Source organism: Clarias gariepinus, chromosome 21, assembly GCF_024256425.1.
Source record: "Clarias gariepinus isolate MV-2021 ecotype Netherlands chromosome 21, CGAR_prim_01v2, whole genome shotgun sequence".
NCBI classification, from domain to species: domain Eukaryota; kingdom Metazoa; phylum Chordata; class Actinopteri; order Siluriformes; family Clariidae; genus Clarias; species Clarias gariepinus.
Genome location: NC_071120.1, coordinates 26,154,785 through 26,175,000, shown reverse-complemented (window position 1 = coordinate 26,175,000; position 20,216 = coordinate 26,154,785). Strand labels below are relative to the sequence as shown.

The 20,216-nt window shown below is 37.4% G+C and overlaps 2 protein-coding genes across 2 annotated transcripts in view; one reads left to right on the top strand and one right to left on the bottom strand.

Annotated features, from left to right (window-relative positions):
- znrf3 (zinc and ring finger 3) overlaps positions 1–5,342 on the top strand; it is a 67,555-nt gene extending 62,213 nt beyond the window's left edge. The window contains exons 4-8 of the mRNA XM_053481687.1: positions 253–384; positions 1,988–2,095; positions 2,254–2,421; positions 3,430–3,532; positions 3,623–5,342. Coding sequence (XP_053337662.1) covers positions 253–384; positions 1,988–2,095; positions 2,254–2,421; positions 3,430–3,532; positions 3,623–5,232 — 2,121 coding nt within the window. The 3' untranslated portion in view covers positions 5,233–5,342. The remainder of the gene's footprint in view (positions 1–252; positions 385–1,987; positions 2,096–2,253; positions 2,422–3,429; positions 3,533–3,622) is intronic.
- Positions 5,343–11,131: 5,789 nt separating this feature from the next.
- On the bottom strand, positions 11,132–19,452 carry coq5 (coenzyme Q5, methyltransferase). The gene is made up of 7 exons (XM_053481219.1): positions 19,229–19,452; positions 15,304–15,453; positions 14,988–15,209; positions 13,598–13,704; positions 13,209–13,297; positions 12,862–12,973; positions 11,132–11,327 (listed from the first exon to the last, which is right to left on the bottom strand). Exons 1-7 carry the CDS (start codon positions 19,422–19,424, stop codon positions 11,226–11,228), a joined length of 978 nt encoding a protein of 325 aa, XP_053337194.1. The 5' UTR covers positions 19,425–19,452; the 3' UTR covers positions 11,132–11,225.
- Positions 19,453–20,216: the final 764 nt, after the last annotated feature.

Here is a 20,216-nt window from a genome sequence, read left to right as displayed (position 1 = left end):
ACGTATGAACTGGTTATTGTAATCAGTACTGTATAAGAACCGCACTCGTCCTCGTTTTATATCTCAACCGTTTCATTCCTGCCAGCCCCTGACCCGCCTTGTCTCGCTTTTCTTTTCTTTTCCCTCCTGGCTGTAAACATAGAACAAATGCCTGCATACACACACACTCTCTCTCTCTCTCTCTCTCTCTCTCTCTCTCTCTCTAAATGATTCTCTTCCTTTTTTTGTTGTTGTTGTTTTTTTCTGCTCCAGCTTAACCAGCTCTCTGAAGACCCCCTGAAGAGGCCAGTGGTGTACGTTAAAGGAGCTGATGCAGTTAAACTGATGAACATAGTGAACAAACAGAAAGTGGCTCGAGCCAGAATCCAGCATCGGCCTCCTCGGGTAAGAACCGGCGATCAGCGGTCACTCCATCAGAGTCGCCGTGTCTGAATCTGAATCACTTGGTCTTTATTAGAATGAGTTTTTCTCGCCGAAATTTATTCAAATCATTTTATCTAAATCAGATTCGGAATCACTTTATTATAGTCACTATGATTTTTATTGCTGATTTTTATTAATTAGTGGATTCCTAATTGTCCAACACTTTTATAAATCTTCAAACGACTATCAAAATACATTTATTTGATTCGTCATTATTGTTTATAGATTCTGTATTCCTTTGGTTAAATCTCTTTTTGAATCGCAATAAATACAATTTATTATTCTATAATAATCACGTTATTAATGTCAGTGTATCAAGATTAGAGTCAATTTATTAGATTCTTAATCACGTAGCCTTTAAAGCTTCGAGCATTTTAGCCATTTTTGCTTTGCTGTTTTTGTTTGTTTGTTTGTTTGTTCGTTTTAATGAACACATACTGAACTATATAGAGCTCAGGTGCAGTACAGAGTGACGCATCCTTTTATTTTTATTTTTAAAGCACAAAACAAGCAACATGAACTGAATTAAAATTTATTTTAAACAAACAATACAAACAAGACTAAACAAAAAATATAAAAAATATTTGACAGGCAGAGAAACAGCGCAGACGTACATGATCACGTGTTTTTCTGGTTGTTTCTGTGACCAAAATAATGATAATAATGTGCTTGTTTTTAGAGTTGTACATGTTTGCAATGTCATTACCTTTTAGTCCGGTGGTGGAAAAATTTACCCTTTATAAAAGTAATGATAACTTTCGTTCTATTTTTGTCCGAAAAAGACACATTTTGGCCGTTAACACACAGAAATATATATATATACAATACAATATATATTTATTAATTATTTATTATAATAATTTTTTTTATCATCATTGACCTGTGCTGTGTTTTAAGGGTTTTAAACAAACTATTCTCTCAAAACTGAAACGATTTAGAATCTTAACTATCATTTGTTAAATCATTTTTATTTAAATTAGATTTTAAATAACTTTGTGCAATAATGTTATATTAAAACAGGATTTTTTGTTATATTTAAAACAGGACTGTTATTTACTTATAAAAAGGTCACACTATCAGAATCGGTTCATCCGGATCACTTTATTAGAATCGAATCAGAATTAATCTGTTAGAATCTATTATTTTATATGACTTTTTTAATCAGAATTATTTCATTAGAATTACATTTTTATTTTATTTTAGAATCTAAATTAAACGTAAGAGGTTCTCAGTTAAATACATTCCTAACTTTTTTGTCTTTAAAATAATTTTATTTGAATCATGCTTTCAGAATCCGAGCATTATAAGAGACATAATTAGTTTGTTGCAAATAAATCACATTAGAGAAATTTTGTCCCGGTTTGACTTGAACATCACTTGTAATAATTTAAAGGCTAGCAGATTTAACCCCGCCCTCTGGCATGACGTGTTACACATGTTAATGAATAGTGTTTATTATTATTTAATATTATTGTAGTGTGTGTGTGTGTGTGTGTGTGTGTGTGTGTGTGTGATGTCTGACAGTAAACACTACTTTATTCTCTTCTCTTTGTATCGCTCGCAGCCCACTGAGTATTTTGACATGGGGATTTTCCTGGCGTTCTTCGTCGTGGTGTCTCTGGTTTGCCTCATCCTCCTCATTAAAATCAAGCTGAAGCAGAGACGCAGCCAGGTGACTTTTATTGCTTTAAATCATCATTTCCGTTTTCGTGGCCTCTTCTCGCGGCAGATTTAAAAAAACGTATAAATTATTTTTATTTTTTAGAATCTTGGTTTATTTCGCACATCGTTAACACACCTTTATTGTCTCTTTTTGTCTTTTCCATCCAGAGCTCGGTGAACAGGATGGCCATTCAGGCTCTGGAAAAAATGGAGACCCGTAAGTTTAAGGCAAAGGTTAAAGGTCAGCGTGAGAGTAGCTGCGGGGCGTTGGATTCTCTGAGCAGCAGCTCAACAGCCGATTGCGCAATCTGCCTGGAGAAATACATGGATGGAGAGGTATAGGATTTATGTATGATAGATATTGGGGTCAATAAGGGGGCGGGGCTTTAGTTTAACTCCTCCTTCTTGTTGATTAGGTCGTCTTTTTTAACTCGTCGTCAACAGATTACAACTTGACCAGCAAGTTTGGAATAACTTCTAAAAAGCTTGCAATACTACTATATATTTTTTTTACATTTTTTTTTTACATTTATATACAAAATACCAATGTTCTTGAACTGCTACAAATTAAAGTGTAACTTTCTCATTTGTATTATTAAAGAGTAAAGTTTAAAGGGAAAATATTAAACTTTTTGAAATTCACGTTTCAATGCACACAGGAACTATTTATACCCCACCTGCTGTACGGTTCAAGAAAACCCGAGACAAACAGGAAGAAAACAATTATATCAACCTTAAAAAAAAAAAAAAAAAGTAAATTGAGTGCCCTCATGTTGGTTAGTTTTGCCCCTGCAGTCATCCTAGGACAACCGTGTCACCGAGTTCAGACAGTTTTTTGGGTCTTGTGGGTTGTGTGTCATCTTAAATAAAAACAAGCCACAAAGCAGGGCGCCTGGGTAGCGTACAGGAAGCGGGTTTGTAAAAGACTCAAAAGGAACAAAAGCTTTTTTTTTTTTTCCCCTCAGTGATGAATCATGTCTTCTCCCTTCCGCCGGGCCTTTTGTTGCTTTCATTCATCACGTGGGAGCTGGTGGTCCAGAGACGCCACTTTGCTGTTACAGTAGAACACACGTTCCTAACTTCTTTACTCCCAAAGCGCTCCCTTGTCCTGCTTCCAATACACCTGAATCAACTAATCAGTTAATTTAAAAGACGAGGAGTTCTCCAGGGGTTCTCCAAGTTCAGGGTTGAGATGAGAATTCAAGCCTTTTTTTGGAGCATTTTTTTGATCTCACAAAGTTGTAAAACATATTTAAAGTCCCTGGAGTTCCTCTTCTGGAAGACAATTTTGATATTCAGGCATTACATCTGCAATATTGCTTACTAGCTTCTTGTCTACTCCAGGAACTGAGGGTGATCCCTTGTGCACATCGTTTCCATAAGAAGTGTGTGGATCCATGGCTTCTGCAGCATCACACTTGTCCACACTGCAGGCACAACATCATCGGTGAGCCTTTATATCCAAACCTTATTTGAGCAGTACCTTATACTGTTTCTATGTGTATAAAAAAATAAATTTGTTGTTTCTCTTACACAGAGCAAAAGAAAGGAAACCCTGGCCCCGTGTGCATGGACCCGGGGAACCCTGGGCTCCACAGCCGACAGCCAAGGGTAGTTCTTCCTGTTCACTACCCAGGAAGAGTGCACCGAGCTGGCCAAGTGACCGCGTTTCCAACTCGTACGAGCATGGATCCCCATGGGAACCCAATTACCGTATTAACCGTGGACCAGCATCCGGATCAGAACCTTTACCCTCCGCAGTCCAGTTTCATTCGGAGTTACCACAGTATGAACCCTCATCACTGCACCCTAGAGCATCGGGCGCTTCCTTACCCTCAACCGCATGCCTTCAAACGGCCCAAATTTCCTCGGAACTTTTCTCGTGCTGCTTGTTTCTCGCAGTATGAGACCATGTATCAGCACTACTACTTCCAAGGCTTGACGTTTCCTCAGCAGAAAGATCAGCCTGGTGGTGCGGCCCATAAGGGACACGCTCGCTCCTTCCAACCTGGACTTCTCTACCCTACTTTGGTGCACATGGCAGCACCTTCCTCTTCCCGTCTAGTGGACTCCGGAAGCTCTTCAGGGCTCGGATGTTATCACGGACACGGACGATCCGTGTGTAGCGGATATCTTGCGGATTGTCCCGGCAGTGACAGCAGCAGTAGTAGCAGCAGTTCAGGACGATGCCATTGCTCTTCCAGTGACTCCATGTTGGACTGCACGGAAGTGAGCAACCAGGGCGTTTATGGGAGCTGCTCTACGTTTCGAAGTTCTCTAAGCAGCGACTACGACCCGTACGTATATCGGAGCAAAAGTCCCTGCCGTGGAGCGGCTGGAGAATCCGGTTCAGGATTTCCAGCGACTTCGTCCATTAGTGACGACATATTGGGTCCCGTTTCAGGAGGTACAGACTGCATGCCGCCTCCTGTAGGACCATGCTACAATTCAGGGGACCAGCTGTCGAATTGCAGCATTGAGCCCAACTGTAGTAGCCACTCGTCACTGGAAACCAGGGAAATGACTAGTACTACCTCACCCACAGCCCTAGAGGGAACTGTGGAGCATTGTGGGGAACAAGGGGCAGCATGTAGCTGCTGCTTTGAGGTTCCGCCACTGAATGTGGAGCGCAAAGGACAGGAAGGAGCAGACGGGGTAGGACGTTGCCGACGAGGTGTCGAGCCTCAAAACGTGTCCATAGCTTCTGCGCAGAACTTTTATGCTGCTAGCAATGAACTGATGTCGCCTGCTGAGCACGCTAGCTATGACGGACTGCCGTGCTGCTTCTACACAGAAATGAAAGTGCACCGAGGAAGCGTCGGACGTTACGCAGAGGATTATTCCGTAAACGTGCATTACGCCCAAACTGACAGCGATGGCTGCTCGGGACAAGGATGCTGCGAGCTCGCTCAGCGGATACCCATAATCCCAGAAGACACGGACTGCGAATTAGGGCTCGTTTCCGAGCCTCAATCGAACCTTTTAACAGGGCAGACCAGGACTTCCCTAGACACTAATCAAAGTTTTTTCACCTCAGGACAATGCAGAGGTCAAATATATCAACAACAACAGGACGAGGAAGCGAGAACGCTGTTTTCCTCTCAGTTTAAAACGAACAAATCTACGACCGAGGGCTCCGGGTTTTAAGCGAGGAAATAAACAAATTAGAAAGGTTTCACGATTCATACGAATTTGCACGTATTAAGAGCTGGGAATGGCTAACCTTTAAGACAGGGGTGGAGTAATCCCTCAGAGTTTTCAAATTTTTTTTATTTTTTATAAATTTATATCGAACATCTTGAAGTGTACTTCTGAAAAGGAAATGTTTTATTGGTTTAATTTTTAGCTCTTTGTTCATGTGGCCTTCAGAAGAGTAGCCACACCAACTAAACGGATATGAAGAGCAAGAAAAAGAAAACCTGATGAGTTGTACATCCACACAATAAACAGGGCTTTTAAATTCCGGGATGAGTTCAATACTGAAGAAAGCACGTTGCCAGTTCTGGCAAAAAAAAATTTTTTGCAAAAATGAAGATACTCATGTTTCACAGCTGATACTTTAGGATGGAAATACACTTGCTTTATAGTACGCATACACACATACATATGTGATGCCTGCCCCGCGTATCCTGTGTTCATTTATTGCGTAGCGTGTGTGGGTGCTCAGACGTGGTGCTCCCATACATGCATATAAAGAGTAGGCAGTGTAGTAAGCAGGCACGGCAAAAATGGCCTAAAGGAGAAGTTCCCTAGTTGCCCCCAGGTCCGAAGTTACCCCTACCTGTATAATGTATCTTTAACTCTGCACAGTGACTAGTGTAACATGATGGGAGATAAGTACAGTGGTTCCTCGGCATATGGAATTCATTCCTTAAGACGTGAAATTTTTGAAGAAAATTGTCTCGGCATATGAGCGAACAAACCGAACTTTGAATAAGTTCAAAATTTGTTTGCATCAGTGGAAGCTAAGCAAGTTTACATTTTTATTGATTTATTTATTTTTTTGCTTGTTTTTTTTAAATTCCCACTTTGTGCAAGATTTAGTGGAGACACGGCACCATGAGTCGCAAAAATGTTTTCAAGGACGGTAGCAAGAAGAAAAGGGAGCCACTTTCAGTATAATTTTTAAATTAACCGGCGCCAAGAGGAATTAAAATTAAGGTTTAATGTCTATTTATTTCATATTTTGCATCATTTTTATGTCTTTTCTAAATGTTTCATCGTTTTTATATGTAAAATATATGATTATAGTGTTGGAAATTGGTAATATTGCTAAAATGGAACGGATTATCTGCATTGACATTATTTCCTATTGGAAAATGCGTTTCGCAATACGATATTTTGTCTTAAGAACTTGCCTCCGGGAACGGATTAAATTCGTATGCCGAGGAACTGCTTTATTTTAGGCAGCTAAGCTCGATCAGTGTCTCCATGTTCATGCTTTTTGCAGTTTTACTTTATGCGGGTTAGCACTGTGGCCTCGCACCTTCAGGGTTCGATTCCCGCCTCGGGGTCTGTGTGCATGGAGTTGCATCTTGGTGGGTTTCTTCTGGGTACACATGGCCCGAGTCCCCTGGTTAGGCTCCTGGGCCCATATTCACGAAGCTTCTTAGAATTCTCTCGGAGAGGTCCTATCTCAGTCTAAAAAGTCCCAGACTAAAAGTGATTTAGGAAACTTCTTGGAGGAAGGAAAGTACAAAAACCTTCATCTTAGTGAGGAGGTGTGGTCGACCTAGTTGCTTGGGATGATGCTGCAATTCAAGGACTGTGATTGGTTGATATGCAAAGTTTCTGTTATATCTTAAAGATAATTAAAATGTGTCTACTTTTGACGCAACCGATGATCACACAGTAGTTACTGTATTTAAGTTCTTACATTTATTTACCAAACTGATTTTATTACTTGTGATCCTTTTCAGACTGATGGGAGCGAAATGGCTCAGCTTTTACCAATTTACATGATTGTAGGACAGTTTATTGAAGTTGCACTTTTGGATGGTATGTAGCCAACGATCCAAGATAAGATGGAAGGACGTAAAAGAACAAGAAAACCAAACTGGACAGAAGAGCAGTGTTTACTTTTAGCTTTACGTTCAATGTTTAAAATTTCTGCTTTCCTGTCATTTTGTCCAATGCTATAAAGCTCTTAAGCCTCTTAAAAGTCCTTTTCTCTACTCCTAATAATTTTTACCTTAGGAGCTGTTTTTAGGTCTAAAAATTTAGTCCTAAATTTAAGGGAAAATTCTAAGGAAATGTAATAGTTCTAAGAATTTTCTGAGCATTTTATCACTAGGAGCATCTTTTCGGCTTAAGAAGCTTTGTGAATACGGGTCCAGGTCTCCCGTGACATGATGGGCCAAGGCTTATAAAGAGTGAGTGAGCGTGGTGATGATTTCTTCAGTGTGCCCCCTACTGGAATCCTTGAGTAACACGCAAAGTTTTATAGGAATGTACGTGAACAATATTCTGTACTCAGGACGTTGCCGGGTGTCCACATGAGCACATGGTTGAACAGCAAGTATATTTCCGCCCTTAGGTGTACGAGTACTTCATAATTTATACCGATTTCAGTCAGAAATGTCAGCTAGCTATAAATCATTACCACTTAGATAAAACCAAAAGCAGACATTTCCGAGGAAGCTAGGTCCGGTCTGTTTCACGGGAACTTTAAAACGTCCATGACTTTGTCTCGTCTCAGCTCGTCCTCTCTTTTCTCTCCCTCTTTTCTTTCTCTCTCAGGGTCATTGCCTCGTTAGTACAGTAACAGACCAAGATTAACACATTTTTCGTTTTATTAATATGAGCGGGAGACTACTGAGCTGTCTGTACTCTATACACCAAAGTTTAGCTAGTCTCCGACGACAGTTTGTAGAACACAAAATTATACAGAACGGATTATACAAGAGTTTGTTTTTTTTTTTATTTGTGGTGTGGGAGGATGTGATGTGTTTTTTTTTTTTTTTTTTTCGACTTTTTAAAAAAAATATTTGTAGGTGTTTGGTGCACTTGATATATATTTTTTTAACAATGTTTTAAAGAAAAACCCACACGTGTTCATATTTAGACTGAAAAGGCCAAGGCATAATGGTTTAAAGAGACGAAATGCATTTTATTCTTTGGAAATATTATTATAAAACAACTTCACACACACATACACACTCACTCTTTCTCTCACACACAGACACACACACCATGCCTTTCTGTTTTTTACAGAATATTTAATGCTGTTTCTATGAAATGTACCCATACGGCTTTCACTGGCGGAAATATCTTTATTTATGCGTCGACTATTACGGTTCTGTAACACAAAGCGAGTCTAATCTTGCCTTCCATAGAGTTATGTACTTGCAGATGAGTATAGTGTTTTCGGGGGTACTTGAGTCACTATTTAATTTTTTTTGTATTGTTCGTAGCACTTAAGAAGATTGTATAAAAGAACCTATGTACAAAAATGTTGTCTTTTTTTTTTTTTGGAAGATATAATTATTTTCCCCATCATTTCTCATTCTTCAGATGTTAAGCAGGTTAGAGCTTACGCTGTGTATATTTCTGTATCTGTATAGCAGCACATTTCATAAATGGAAATATGTTCTCTGAATATTTATTGACTAATATATTTATCGGTAAGCCATGTCTTATGTTCAGAGTGTCTGAAGAAGTGTTTTTTTTTTTTTGGTTGTTTTTTGGAGTGTTTGCTTTGGAGATCACTAATATGAAAAACGTTGTAAATACATGGTAATTGCACACGAGATGATTAAATATCTTCTGACCAAAAAAATCGCTTTTAAGATTTTAGTACTTATACAGTTTTGTAACAAAGTGTACAAAGATTTGGAAAAAAAATTATATGGTTTTATTCAACTGAAAAAACGCTTCTGTGTTTCTGTGTGTGTGTGCGCGTGTGTTTATATTTGATTATTTGTCTTGTATTATGTGCTATTGTTAGCTTTATAGTCAGAATGACATTTTATATAAAAAGAAATTGAACATGTAAGTATAAATACTTAAAAAAAATTGATTTCATATCTCACTTAGAAGTCCAGTCCATTTAAGTCTATATATTACAGGACAATAGTACTAACAAAATACACTCCATGGCTAAAAAAATAACACAAGGGTGCACATAGTTATGTTCTATCTTGCTATATCTATAAAGCTGAGCTATAGTATCATGTTATAGTACAGTATGGTACAGTAGAGTAGACTGAAAAGTGGCACAATAGCATTGTGTAGGTGAAAAATTGTATTGTTCTCATATTTCCCCAAAATTCACACTGTGCAATAAGGAGGTCAAAACAAACTGATTAGTTTGATTAGTTTGATTAGTTTTGTCTGATCCTGCTCCAGAGCTGAGATCTGAACCTCTCATGTCCAATATATTACACTCAAAACAATATCCAGGTTTAGGACGCACAAATCTAAACATTATGACCTAGCTTCAGTTAAATTACACATGCAGTATATGAGTTTGAATTAATAATACCATGATCCAATATACTGTAGTAAAATACAGTAGATAACAGTAATAGTATTGTATAGTGTAGTAAAGCTTTGTAGATTATATAGGTATAGTTCAAGGTAGGTAGGTATTTCTGACTTACTATAATACTTAATGCTTATGTTGTATTGAGTGTAATATATTGAAAATGAGAGGCTCAGATCTCAGCTCTGGAGCATGATCATATGAAACTAATCAGACTTATACTGTATGTTTGTATTGACTTCGCTAACACGTGGTACGAAATTGGTGAAAATCTGACAATAATGAATTTTTCACCTTAAAATACACAAAGGCTAACTAACCCCTTACTGTTTCTCTGTTTTTAAGTGAAAACTTCTAAGTTCTCAGATTTTCCTCAAATTCACATTTTGCGTTAGAAATTGAAGACTTATCACACAGATTCATGCTAAAATGTTCTAACACTGATATAGTAGGATTTATTACATACATGCACAGACACATAATGGTGTTCTACACTATACACAGGCTACAAATTTTGATTGCTATAAATAGATTTATTCTGTAGCTAACAGTTGTATGTATTGTTGCATTATCTATTCACTACAGGAGGACCCTGACTTGGGTTCACTGAAATCACTAAGAGAGACAAATGAGACACAGGTAGGAGTCATCATGCAAACGTCTCGATCCACAGCTGACACTTAACCACACCCCCTTCTGGGACATATGGGTAGTCACCATTAATGTACACAGTCAGTTATAGCATCCAAGCAAGTGAGAGGATATGTGCTGCAGAGTGTCCTTACTGTACTAGACAATGCTATTACTATTCAGTCTACTCTACTCTACTGTACCATACTGTACTATAATATATTATACTATACCTCAGCTTTGGAGCATGATAGAACAAAACTATGTGCACCCTGGTGTTAGTCTTTGCCCGCTCAACACGTCATGTGCATTTGGGGAGGATCTGAGAACTTTATTTACTTGTTAAATAAAGAAACAAATCATAATCTGTAGATAATAAATGGTGTTTGTATAAAAGCGATATCACACTCGAGCTCGTGCTGTTGAGCTGAATATTATATGACCTGGAGTGTGATATTGCTTATGTAAAGAACAGAATCAGTCTTGACCTTCCTAACACACTGTGTAATTCATGCACTTTCGTGATTCATTGCTTTATTTGCTTGTGGTTCATTTCCATTTGCAAAATGCATGAATGTGTTGACTTAACAAAAACTAGAGAACTGCTGTTTTTCCTTACTCGTAGTTACAGATTTGTGGAATATAGTTTAGTTATCTAGCTAGCTTTGGTATTAGCAGTGAATCTCGTTTTGTTGTGTTTGCTAGTCAACATTAACATTTAATTTATATCAGAGTTTTGTACTTATAAAACATTTTATTGAAAATTCTATCTGGCTCTGTGTGTAGTTTAAGCAACATCAGCATCAAACTAAAGAAGCTTCACACTGAGATAAGTTTCATTTTCGGGCAAATTATGAATCGTCCTTATGAATCGTCATGATCTCTGTAGAGCCTGAGTACTGCATAATGCTATGTAACGTCAAGTTACATAGAACGTCTGAGATTTTCTTGCATACAACAAGGACTGGTCTCCTCCTCCGTGTATGTCTACTGCGTGATCCATCTGTCCGTCAGGTCTGTCCATCTATCAGAGCTTAAATCCTGAATGGAGTGCCACGATTCCTCCACTGAGATTAGTGTACTGCACTCGGAAGAAACCAGCGTCTTCAATCATTTCTTTAAATGTTTCCTGTAAAGAAAAGGGGGAAAAAAACTAGTAAAAATAAAACTTACTCATTTTTTGAGCAGTAGTTTCTGTACAAAACTCAGGATGGTAGAAATACACAGACTCTGGAGACTGATGAAGTCCAGTGATCCGACCTATTAGTGTCAGCTCTATTATCTAGTATTTTATTAAATAAACTTGTGAATTTTAACATCCATACACAAATACACAATAAATCTGTTCTGTATATTCAACAACCATGCACTCATTTAAGTTCAGTTAAGTTCAGCTTAAAATAAACCACCTATGTAATCATTCATCTATTAAAACCATCCATAAAACAAACCATGCATCCACCCAAACCAACCTTTTATCCATCCTGAAAAAAACTCCTCTTCCATCCATCTAACAATAAACACATACAGCCATTAAACCATCCATGCAATAAAATCATCCACTTATCCATTCATTCATCCACTGTTAGGTTTAAATAAAGAAGAAGTGAGTCCGAGCTAAGTTTTAAGCTAAGAGAAGAAGAGTTTTAGCTTTTTAGCACCTTGATACACTTACCGGTCTGGGCCCGATCCGGAAGAGAAAACCATACACACACGCAGGCATAATGTCTGAAAATCTTTGTTTATTCTCAGCAAAAAGAGCACATTTAAACGGTGCTACGTCCCGAAGATCAAAAGAACCAGTCATTAACATGTCAGTCATGGAGGGACCCGGAGACAGACAGGAGAGAGGAGATACATTGGCATTCTCCTGATTAAACAAAAGGGTTCTAGCAGACAAGAGCCATTTGGATGTATCCTCGTCTGGATACAGGATATAGAAGGTGTTACCACAGAAGGCATGAGGAAGCACAGTGAGGGGTCTGATCTCAAAGCATAGGAATCTTCTTATTAGATTACAGTGTCTTACAATGTTATAAAACCTTACATTGATCTTATAAGCCACCAATTTAATTCATTCATCTAACAATCCATCCATCCATCCATCCATCGACTTATCAATTCATACATCTAACAATCCGTCAATTTGGCCATCTAACAATATATTAAACAAACATCCATTTAAACAAATAATATTGATCAAACCATCCATCCATCCATCCAACTAACCAACAAACCATCCATTCATCCATCCAACTAACCAACAAACCATCTATCCATCCAACCAACAAACCATCCATTCATCCATCCAACTAACCAACAAACCATCCATCCATCCAAATACCATCTAACCCTCCCCTTCCATATAATCAAAAAAACATCCATTCATCAAACCAATAAACCCTCTTTCCCTCCCGGTGTCTGTCAGTCAGTTCAATATAGCAGCCCAACAATAAAACAATCCATTTTAACAATAATCCATCCTTTTATCCATCTATCCAACAAACCAGCCATCTTTCAATCCAATCAGTCAGCCTGTTCACCCATCCATCCCTTTATCCATCAAACAAAGAACCAATCAACCCATCTTGAGGGAAACACTGCTCCAGAGTCTATTTTTTTCCATGAGGTGACTAACAATACACAACCTCCTGTACAGTTACCTGGTCTGGAAACTTGCGGATGCTCTCCACCAGGTACTGATACGACTTCCAGTCTCCTGCGATCACCTCACCGAGAACTGGAATCATCTGGAAACTGTAGGCATCATAAAGCCTGCACAACACATCACCACCAACAATGTTAATACACATCAACCGATTACTGATCACTGACTACTCTGTTACGATTTATTTCAACTGTTCTGACTTCCTTCTCATAATGGTGAAATAATCAACAGTTGATGTAGCATTCTGGGGTAGCATAGCATAGCATAGCATATACAGTTGATGTAGCATACTGGGATCTACTGTTCAGCAAAGATAGTGCAAGTTAAAATAAAACCACCGACCTGGACAGGAGAGGGTTGGACACTTTACTGAACTCTAAACACATGAACCGTCCGCCTGGTTTAAGCACGCGCAATGCTTCCTGCAGAGCCTAAACACACACACAACATGTATTCTGAGGTATAAAAGAGATGTATGAGGTGTGCATAATTAAAAACAATAGTCTAGCTGTAGAAGTATGAAGCGATAGTTTTTACTTTTTTACAATTTTTTTTTTTAAGCTTTCTGATTTGCTATTTTGTTGATACACTCATCTGCGATAAGGTTAATCCTCACGGAGTACTGATTCAGTTAAAAATTCATAAAAAGTTATTCTATATAATTTCAATTCCTTTTTTAGACTAGAGAGTTATAGAGTGTTTGTATAATAAATAATTAAAACTTTCTTTACTTGCTCAATGTGAGTGACGTTCCGGATCCCGAATGCGATGCTATAAATGTCAAACTGATCATCGTCGAATGGAAGCTCCTCTGCATCACCCACTACCCATGACAAACCTGCAGAAAAAACAAAACACACACACGTAAAAGTATCATTAATATACAGTATAACACGTGTTTAAAATTTGCACTATTATTGTCAGTGTAATCTGGATCAACCTGTACGTGTATAGCTAAGAACTCTAATCTCACATAAAAAAAATAAAGAGTGATCCATATGGCTGTTGTATAATAATAATAGAACACCAGAATAAACAAACAATGTTAGAAAATAAAATACAAAAAAATTAAATATAACTGCAATGAAAAACTTAAATTACAGAAATCTATAATCACACCGAGGACTTTTACTGTTGCACCTGACGGAACAGAAAGGCCATCCGGAGTTACAGTGTGATCAAAAAGCTTGCTTCTAGCCGCCTGTAGACCTAGTACCAGAACTTCTGTCTTGTCAGGATTAAGCAAAAGAAAGTTAATACCATCCAGGCTCTTATGTCCTGCACACATTGCTTAATTTTATTAAGCTATTTTTTCTCATCTGGCTTTGCTGGACATAAAACTGTGTGTCAGCAGCATAGCGGTGAAATCTAATACCTTGCTTACAAATTATGTTGCCCAGAGGAAGCATGTAAGGGCAAAAAGCAGTGAGCCTAAAACCGAACCCTGTGGAACACCAACCTTACTTAAGAACAGGTAAAAGAGTCACCATTTAAATCTACAAACTGATATTAATCAGTCAAACAGAATTCTAAGCCAGGTGAGGGCTTTTTTTAAATTCCTACTACCTTTTCTAATCTGTAAAGCAGAATACGATGATCAATTGTGTCAAAAGATAACTATACAAATAAAACTGAATTTAATTTAATTGAGGATGCAGCAACACACACACACACGCACACACAAACACAAACACCATGATAAAACACACACAATCCTGATACTAATAAAAAATTACGATGTGAAGCATAAATATGTTTAAGATCTGCATTATATTCATTAATAAATAAGAACTCTAGGCATCATTACAACATTTATTTAGAGACTTTGTTTTCAGTGTTGAAGTATGAACAGGATGAATAACTTTTTTAGTTGGTAAATGCATATGAAACTTTGGCTCCTGTGTCTAAAAAATATTAAACCTCTGTACCTTTTTTAAAAATTATTTTGTTTTCTACAGACAAATATGCTCATTTTATTTAAATTTTTATTATTTGGTATTTTCAGTCTTAATTTTTCTTTTAAGTTTCATTCAAATTATTATAAAGACATTAAATTGTGAATGTAATCATAATTTAAGTAATAATCTTTACCCCCCCAACACTTCTCATGTGACTCGGTACCTGTGGTGATTCCGGCGGTCTCCGCCCGCTCTTTCCCCACCTTCAGCATCTCTTTATTGATATCACACACCACCGCTCGAGATTCTGGAATCTGCGCCCCCTCTGAGCCGTAACCGCCGGAGATCTCCTGCCACGATGGTGTCTGATTGGTCCGTGCTCTCTGCCGCAGCTGCCGCTCATGCACTGACCGCGTGTAATTCAGGAAACGGAATGAGATATCACCTAGACAACACACACACACACACATATATATTTTAATTGCTTGCTCACTTATTCTTAATTTTTTTTACAGCACTGTAAGAATGAAAGCATGTACCGGTGCCTCCGGCGGCGTCCAGCAGACGTAATCCAGGCTGAGGATTCATCACACGCAGCAGCGCGTCCTTCCACAGCCGATGGATACCAAGACTCATCGCATCGTTCATCACGTCATACTTCTGAGCAACGCTTTCAAACACTTTATAGACTGAGGAAGATACACACACAAACGCAAATGTGTGTGAGACCCCAGAACACACCGCTACATGAGGACCTGTACATGGAGTTACTGCGACTGAATCAGTGGTGAAATTTAAGTTACTAAGTTTCTACAAGAAACTAAAAAAAGAAATCAGAAAAAAATAAAACATCTAAATGATAATAATATTAATATATTTTTTAATTAATTACCAAAATTAATACCAAAGTCAGAATCAGAAATTAAAAATGAGTCAGAATCTGTCAGAGTTAGCATTTAAACCAGCATTAGAATCAAGTCAGTGCTAGAATCTAATCAAGAGTCAGAATCTGAATAAAGTCAGAAGTAGCATCAAGTAGAACCAGAATCAGAAACAAATCGGACAAAAAAAAAAAAAGAAAATCAGGTTGAAGTTAGGATCAAATCAAGAGTAAAAATCAGAATCAAATCAGAGATGAAATTAAAATTACATTCAGAATTAAGTCAGAGTTAGAAGTAACACCAAATTTAGAATCTGAATCAAATCAGGTCAGAATCAAAACCAGAATCAGAATCCAGATTAAATCAAACCCAGAATCAGAATCCAGATTAACTTAAAGTTGGAATCAAAACCAGAATCAGAATCCAGATTAAATCAAAACCAGAATCAGAATCCAGATTAAATTAAAGTTAGAATCAAAACCAGAATCAGAATGCAGATTAAATAAAAGCTAGAATCAAAACCAGAATCAGAATCCATGTCAGAATCCATGAGTTGAAAACACCACAAAAGTCAGAATCCAATTAAATCAGAGTACGAACAGGAACCCCAATTATAGTCAGAATCTGAATCAAGTTGGGGTTTGAATCCATACCTGAATAAGAATCCAGATTAAATTATTGTGGGAATCAAAACTCAAGTTTACCAGAGTAAGAATCCAAATAAAATTAGAATGTTAAAGTTAGAATAAACAGTCAGAATCTGAATTAAGTCAAAGCCTGAATCGGAACCACATTTAGAATCAGTATCACTGGAGCATGTGCTATGTCCAACGAAATTAGGTGCTTTATGCATATTAAACAGAATACACAATTAACCTTTACACACTTTACACAAATAATGCAAGAAATTCACGCATATTGCACTCAAGTTATTCCACGCATATTGCACATTACCCATATTGACCATAATCAAATCAGAAATAAAACTGAAACCAAGTTCAGAATAAAATCAGAGTAAGGATCAAAACCAGACCTAGAATGAAATGTGGATATCAAAACGAGCCGATTTCATGCTTCCTGGTTTGTGCAAGAAAGGGTCCGTTATATTTCCACACCGGGTCAGAATCAAATTCACAATTTACTTTGTATTTGGTTTAATTGATAATAATGTATTTGATGCATAATGTAGCAAACAAAAATCAGAGTAAAGTATCTATTAATTAATAGAAGCTATTAAAGATCTGAGATGAGGATGGGTTGACTTTTGAGTCTGGTTCCTCGCAAGGTTTCTTCATTATGTCGTCTCAGGGTTTTCCCTTCTCGCTTTCATTATTAAAGACAAACTTATAAATACATACGTATATCCAGGATAACATTTTTATACCTATATATTTTCCAGGTATCTTTCATGGAAGTTGAAACTGATGTTGCAGTATCATGATGTGGCCTGTAGATGGCCTCATTAACTCATGAATAAGTAAAAAAAAAACTCTGACAAACAGCATGACTGAAGTAAAATCCTGTAAACACTGAATGTCCATTTTAAACACAACTTTTATATGATATTTGATTTAAATTTGATTTAACAGCACAGCCTGTTAAGACTGGTAGTGTACAAGACTCAAAGAACCTCATTAATCCAATAAGAACTTGTTTTGAAAGAAACAAAAATTCCAAAATATTGATATTCCTAATAAAAGCACAGAGCCCTTATAAATCAGCAGAAAGAGCACTTATACTCTTAATCACACCCATGTTCGGAGTCAAATCACCTTTTTTCGTGTAGTACATTAATTTACAAAAACAGACAAATGTCAATTTTCAGAAAAAGGTGAACTGACTCCTGCATTCATTCCAACCATAACTTTACTTCTTTCTTAAAGTTCTTAACCACTTACTTACTTGCTTTCTTACTTTCTTAACTGCCTCACTTACTGCCTTACTAAGTTCCCTATTGGATTAATTGGGGTCCCTGAATCTTATACACTACCAGTCAAAAGTTTGGACACCTTCTAATTCCACGGTCAATAATCTCCTTCGGCCAGTTGATATTGTGATGTGTCTGCTCCTCGTGCTCTGTACAGCCTTCATAATGTCTCTAATCCGAGGTGCTGTTTGTTAATAAAAACAATATTGTTCTTGTCCTCCGTGTCTTAAAATAACGACTAATTCCATATATGTGTTATTTCAATGGTTTTCATAGAAATCTCCAGTTTTGCTTCAGAATTTAGAAAATTTATCACTAAGAAAAGTGAATTAGAAGGTGTGTCTAAATGTGTTGACTGGTACCGTACAAGCCACATTCTGAATCCTAAATCAGATGAGTTTTTTCTACTTAACCAAAATTCTATTTAATTAAATAAAATGTTATTCATATAGCACTTTAACAGAGGTCATTACTGCAAAGCAGCTTTACAGAATTAAAATTGATATTTGTCTGTTTTTGTAAAACAATGTCCTACACAAATAAAGGCGATTTGACTCTGAACATGGGTGTGATTAAGAAAATAAGTGCTCTTTCTGCCAATTTATTGTGGCTCTGTGCTTTTATTATGAATATAAAGACGTTTTAATAAGAAGTCAGAAAATAATCTTTCTTTCAAAACGAATTCCTTATTGGATTGATGGGATTCTTTTAATCTTGTACACTACCAGCATTAACTGGTAACTCGAGGTGCTGAGGTGCTGTAATGTATGATGTCTATAATATTTATAATAAAAGTGTTGTAAAACTGCAGTGAAGGTGAATATTTCCCTTGTTTAGTTAACAAGGAGCTGCTGAGCTAAAGCCCAAGATCTTATAATAATAGTAATAATAATAATAATAATAATAGTAATAATAGTAATAATATCATCAATGTATACAGAGTCTCTGTCTCTGTGTGTGTGTCTCTCTCTCTCTCTGTGTCTCTCTCTCTGTCTTATTATCTGTGTGTGTGTGTGTCTCCTTCTCTCTTACTATGTGTGTGTATGTGTGTGTCTCTCTCTCTTACTATGTGTGTGTATGTGTGTCTCTCTCTCTTACTATCTGTGTGTATGTGTGTGTATGTGTCTCTCTCTCTCTCTCTGTCTTACTATCTGTGTGTATGTGTGTCTCTCTCTCTCTTACTATCTGTGTGGGTATGTGTGTTTATGTGTCTCTCTCTCTCTGTCTTACTATCTGTGTGTATGTGTGTCTCTCTCTCTCTTACTATCTGTGTGGGTATGTGTGTTTATGTGTCTCTCTCTCTCTGTCTTACTATCTGTGTGTGTGTGTCTCTCTCTCTGTCTTACTATCTGTGTGTGTGTGTCTCTCTCTGTGTGTGTGTATGTGTGTCTCCTTCTCTCTTACTATGTGTGTGTATGTGTCTCTCTGTCTTACTATCTGTGTGTGTGTGTGTCTCTCTCTCTCTCTCTCTCTCTCTCTCTCTCTCCTTCAGTATGTCTCTCTGTGTGTGTGTGTGTGTGTGTGTATGTGTGTGTCTGTCTTTGACACACACCTCAAGATTCAAGGGTACTTTATTGGCATGACAAATATTTACATTCGTACAGTCAAATCCTCTCCCACTCCGTATGTGTGTGTGTGTGTGTGTGTGTGTGTCACCTCTTTCTGATTTCTCCTCCTCTGTCACCGTCTCGAAGCCAAAATGGACGTCTTTTCCCTCCGACACTCCGGCGTATCCTCGGCACATCGACGCCTCGGCGGAGTAAAGTGTGTGTGTGACTCTACACACAGGAGTGAGACGCTGGTTTGGGTAATAAAGTGCCTGACGCATGAGAACTCTAAAGGACGCCGCCATGTTGCTCTGAGCGCTGAGTTCTACGTCATAATTGTGCGACAGGCGCTCTGCGCTCGAGCGCGGTGTGTCGTTTGTAGTTCAGGGAATTGTTAGTCTGTCTGTGTTTTCTCTCTTTTATATATATATATATATATATATATATATATATATATATATATATATATATATATATATATAAAGTTTTATTTAGACTTTACCACAACACGTGTCATATTATAACATTACAATGTTTTTTTTTTTAAAGATATTAACATAATGAACCAAATGAGCATCAAACAATAAATACCACAAAGAAAACATTCAAATGAAAATAGATTCATGTCAAATAACTGAAAAGAGTTCTACAGAAGAAATTATTAAAATTATAATGTAAATATTAGATAACTAGATTAACAAATTCGTAACATTCTATCACTGCTACAATTTCGTCCACATGTTCATAATTATAAATGAATGAAGGTAAACCAGCAGGACTGTACCGCACAAAGTTCTGATTTATGTGGAAACTAAAACACATGAATATTTAAAGGTAATGCTTTCTTAAGGTAAAAATATTCAAATAAAATAAGCCTTCCATCTAAGAACCTCTGTAGTCCAACTAGGGGCCGTGGAGGCCAGTGGTGAGCGTTCGTTGTATTTATTCCCATTTTCAGGACAATTTGGGAACGCTGAATAACCTGATCTGCATGTCTTTAGACTGTGGGAGGAAACCGGAGTATCCGGTGGAAACCTTTCACCAAGCACATGCAAACTCAACATACACACAGACCCCAAGCTGGGAATCGAACCTGG

Coding starts and splice junctions, on each gene's coding strand:
- coq5 (XM_053481219.1), bottom strand. CDS start 19,424: ATGGCGGCGTCCTTTAGAGTTCTCATGCGTCAGGCACTTTATTACCCA. Junction 13,705..14,987: donor GACCGCCGGAATCACCACAG/GTACCGAGTCAC, acceptor TTTTTTCTGCAG/GTTTGTCATGGGTAGTGGGT. Junction 13,298..13,597: donor ACGTCACTCACATTGAGCAA/GTAAAGAAAGTT, acceptor GTGTGTGTTTAG/GCTCTGCAGGAAGCATTGCG.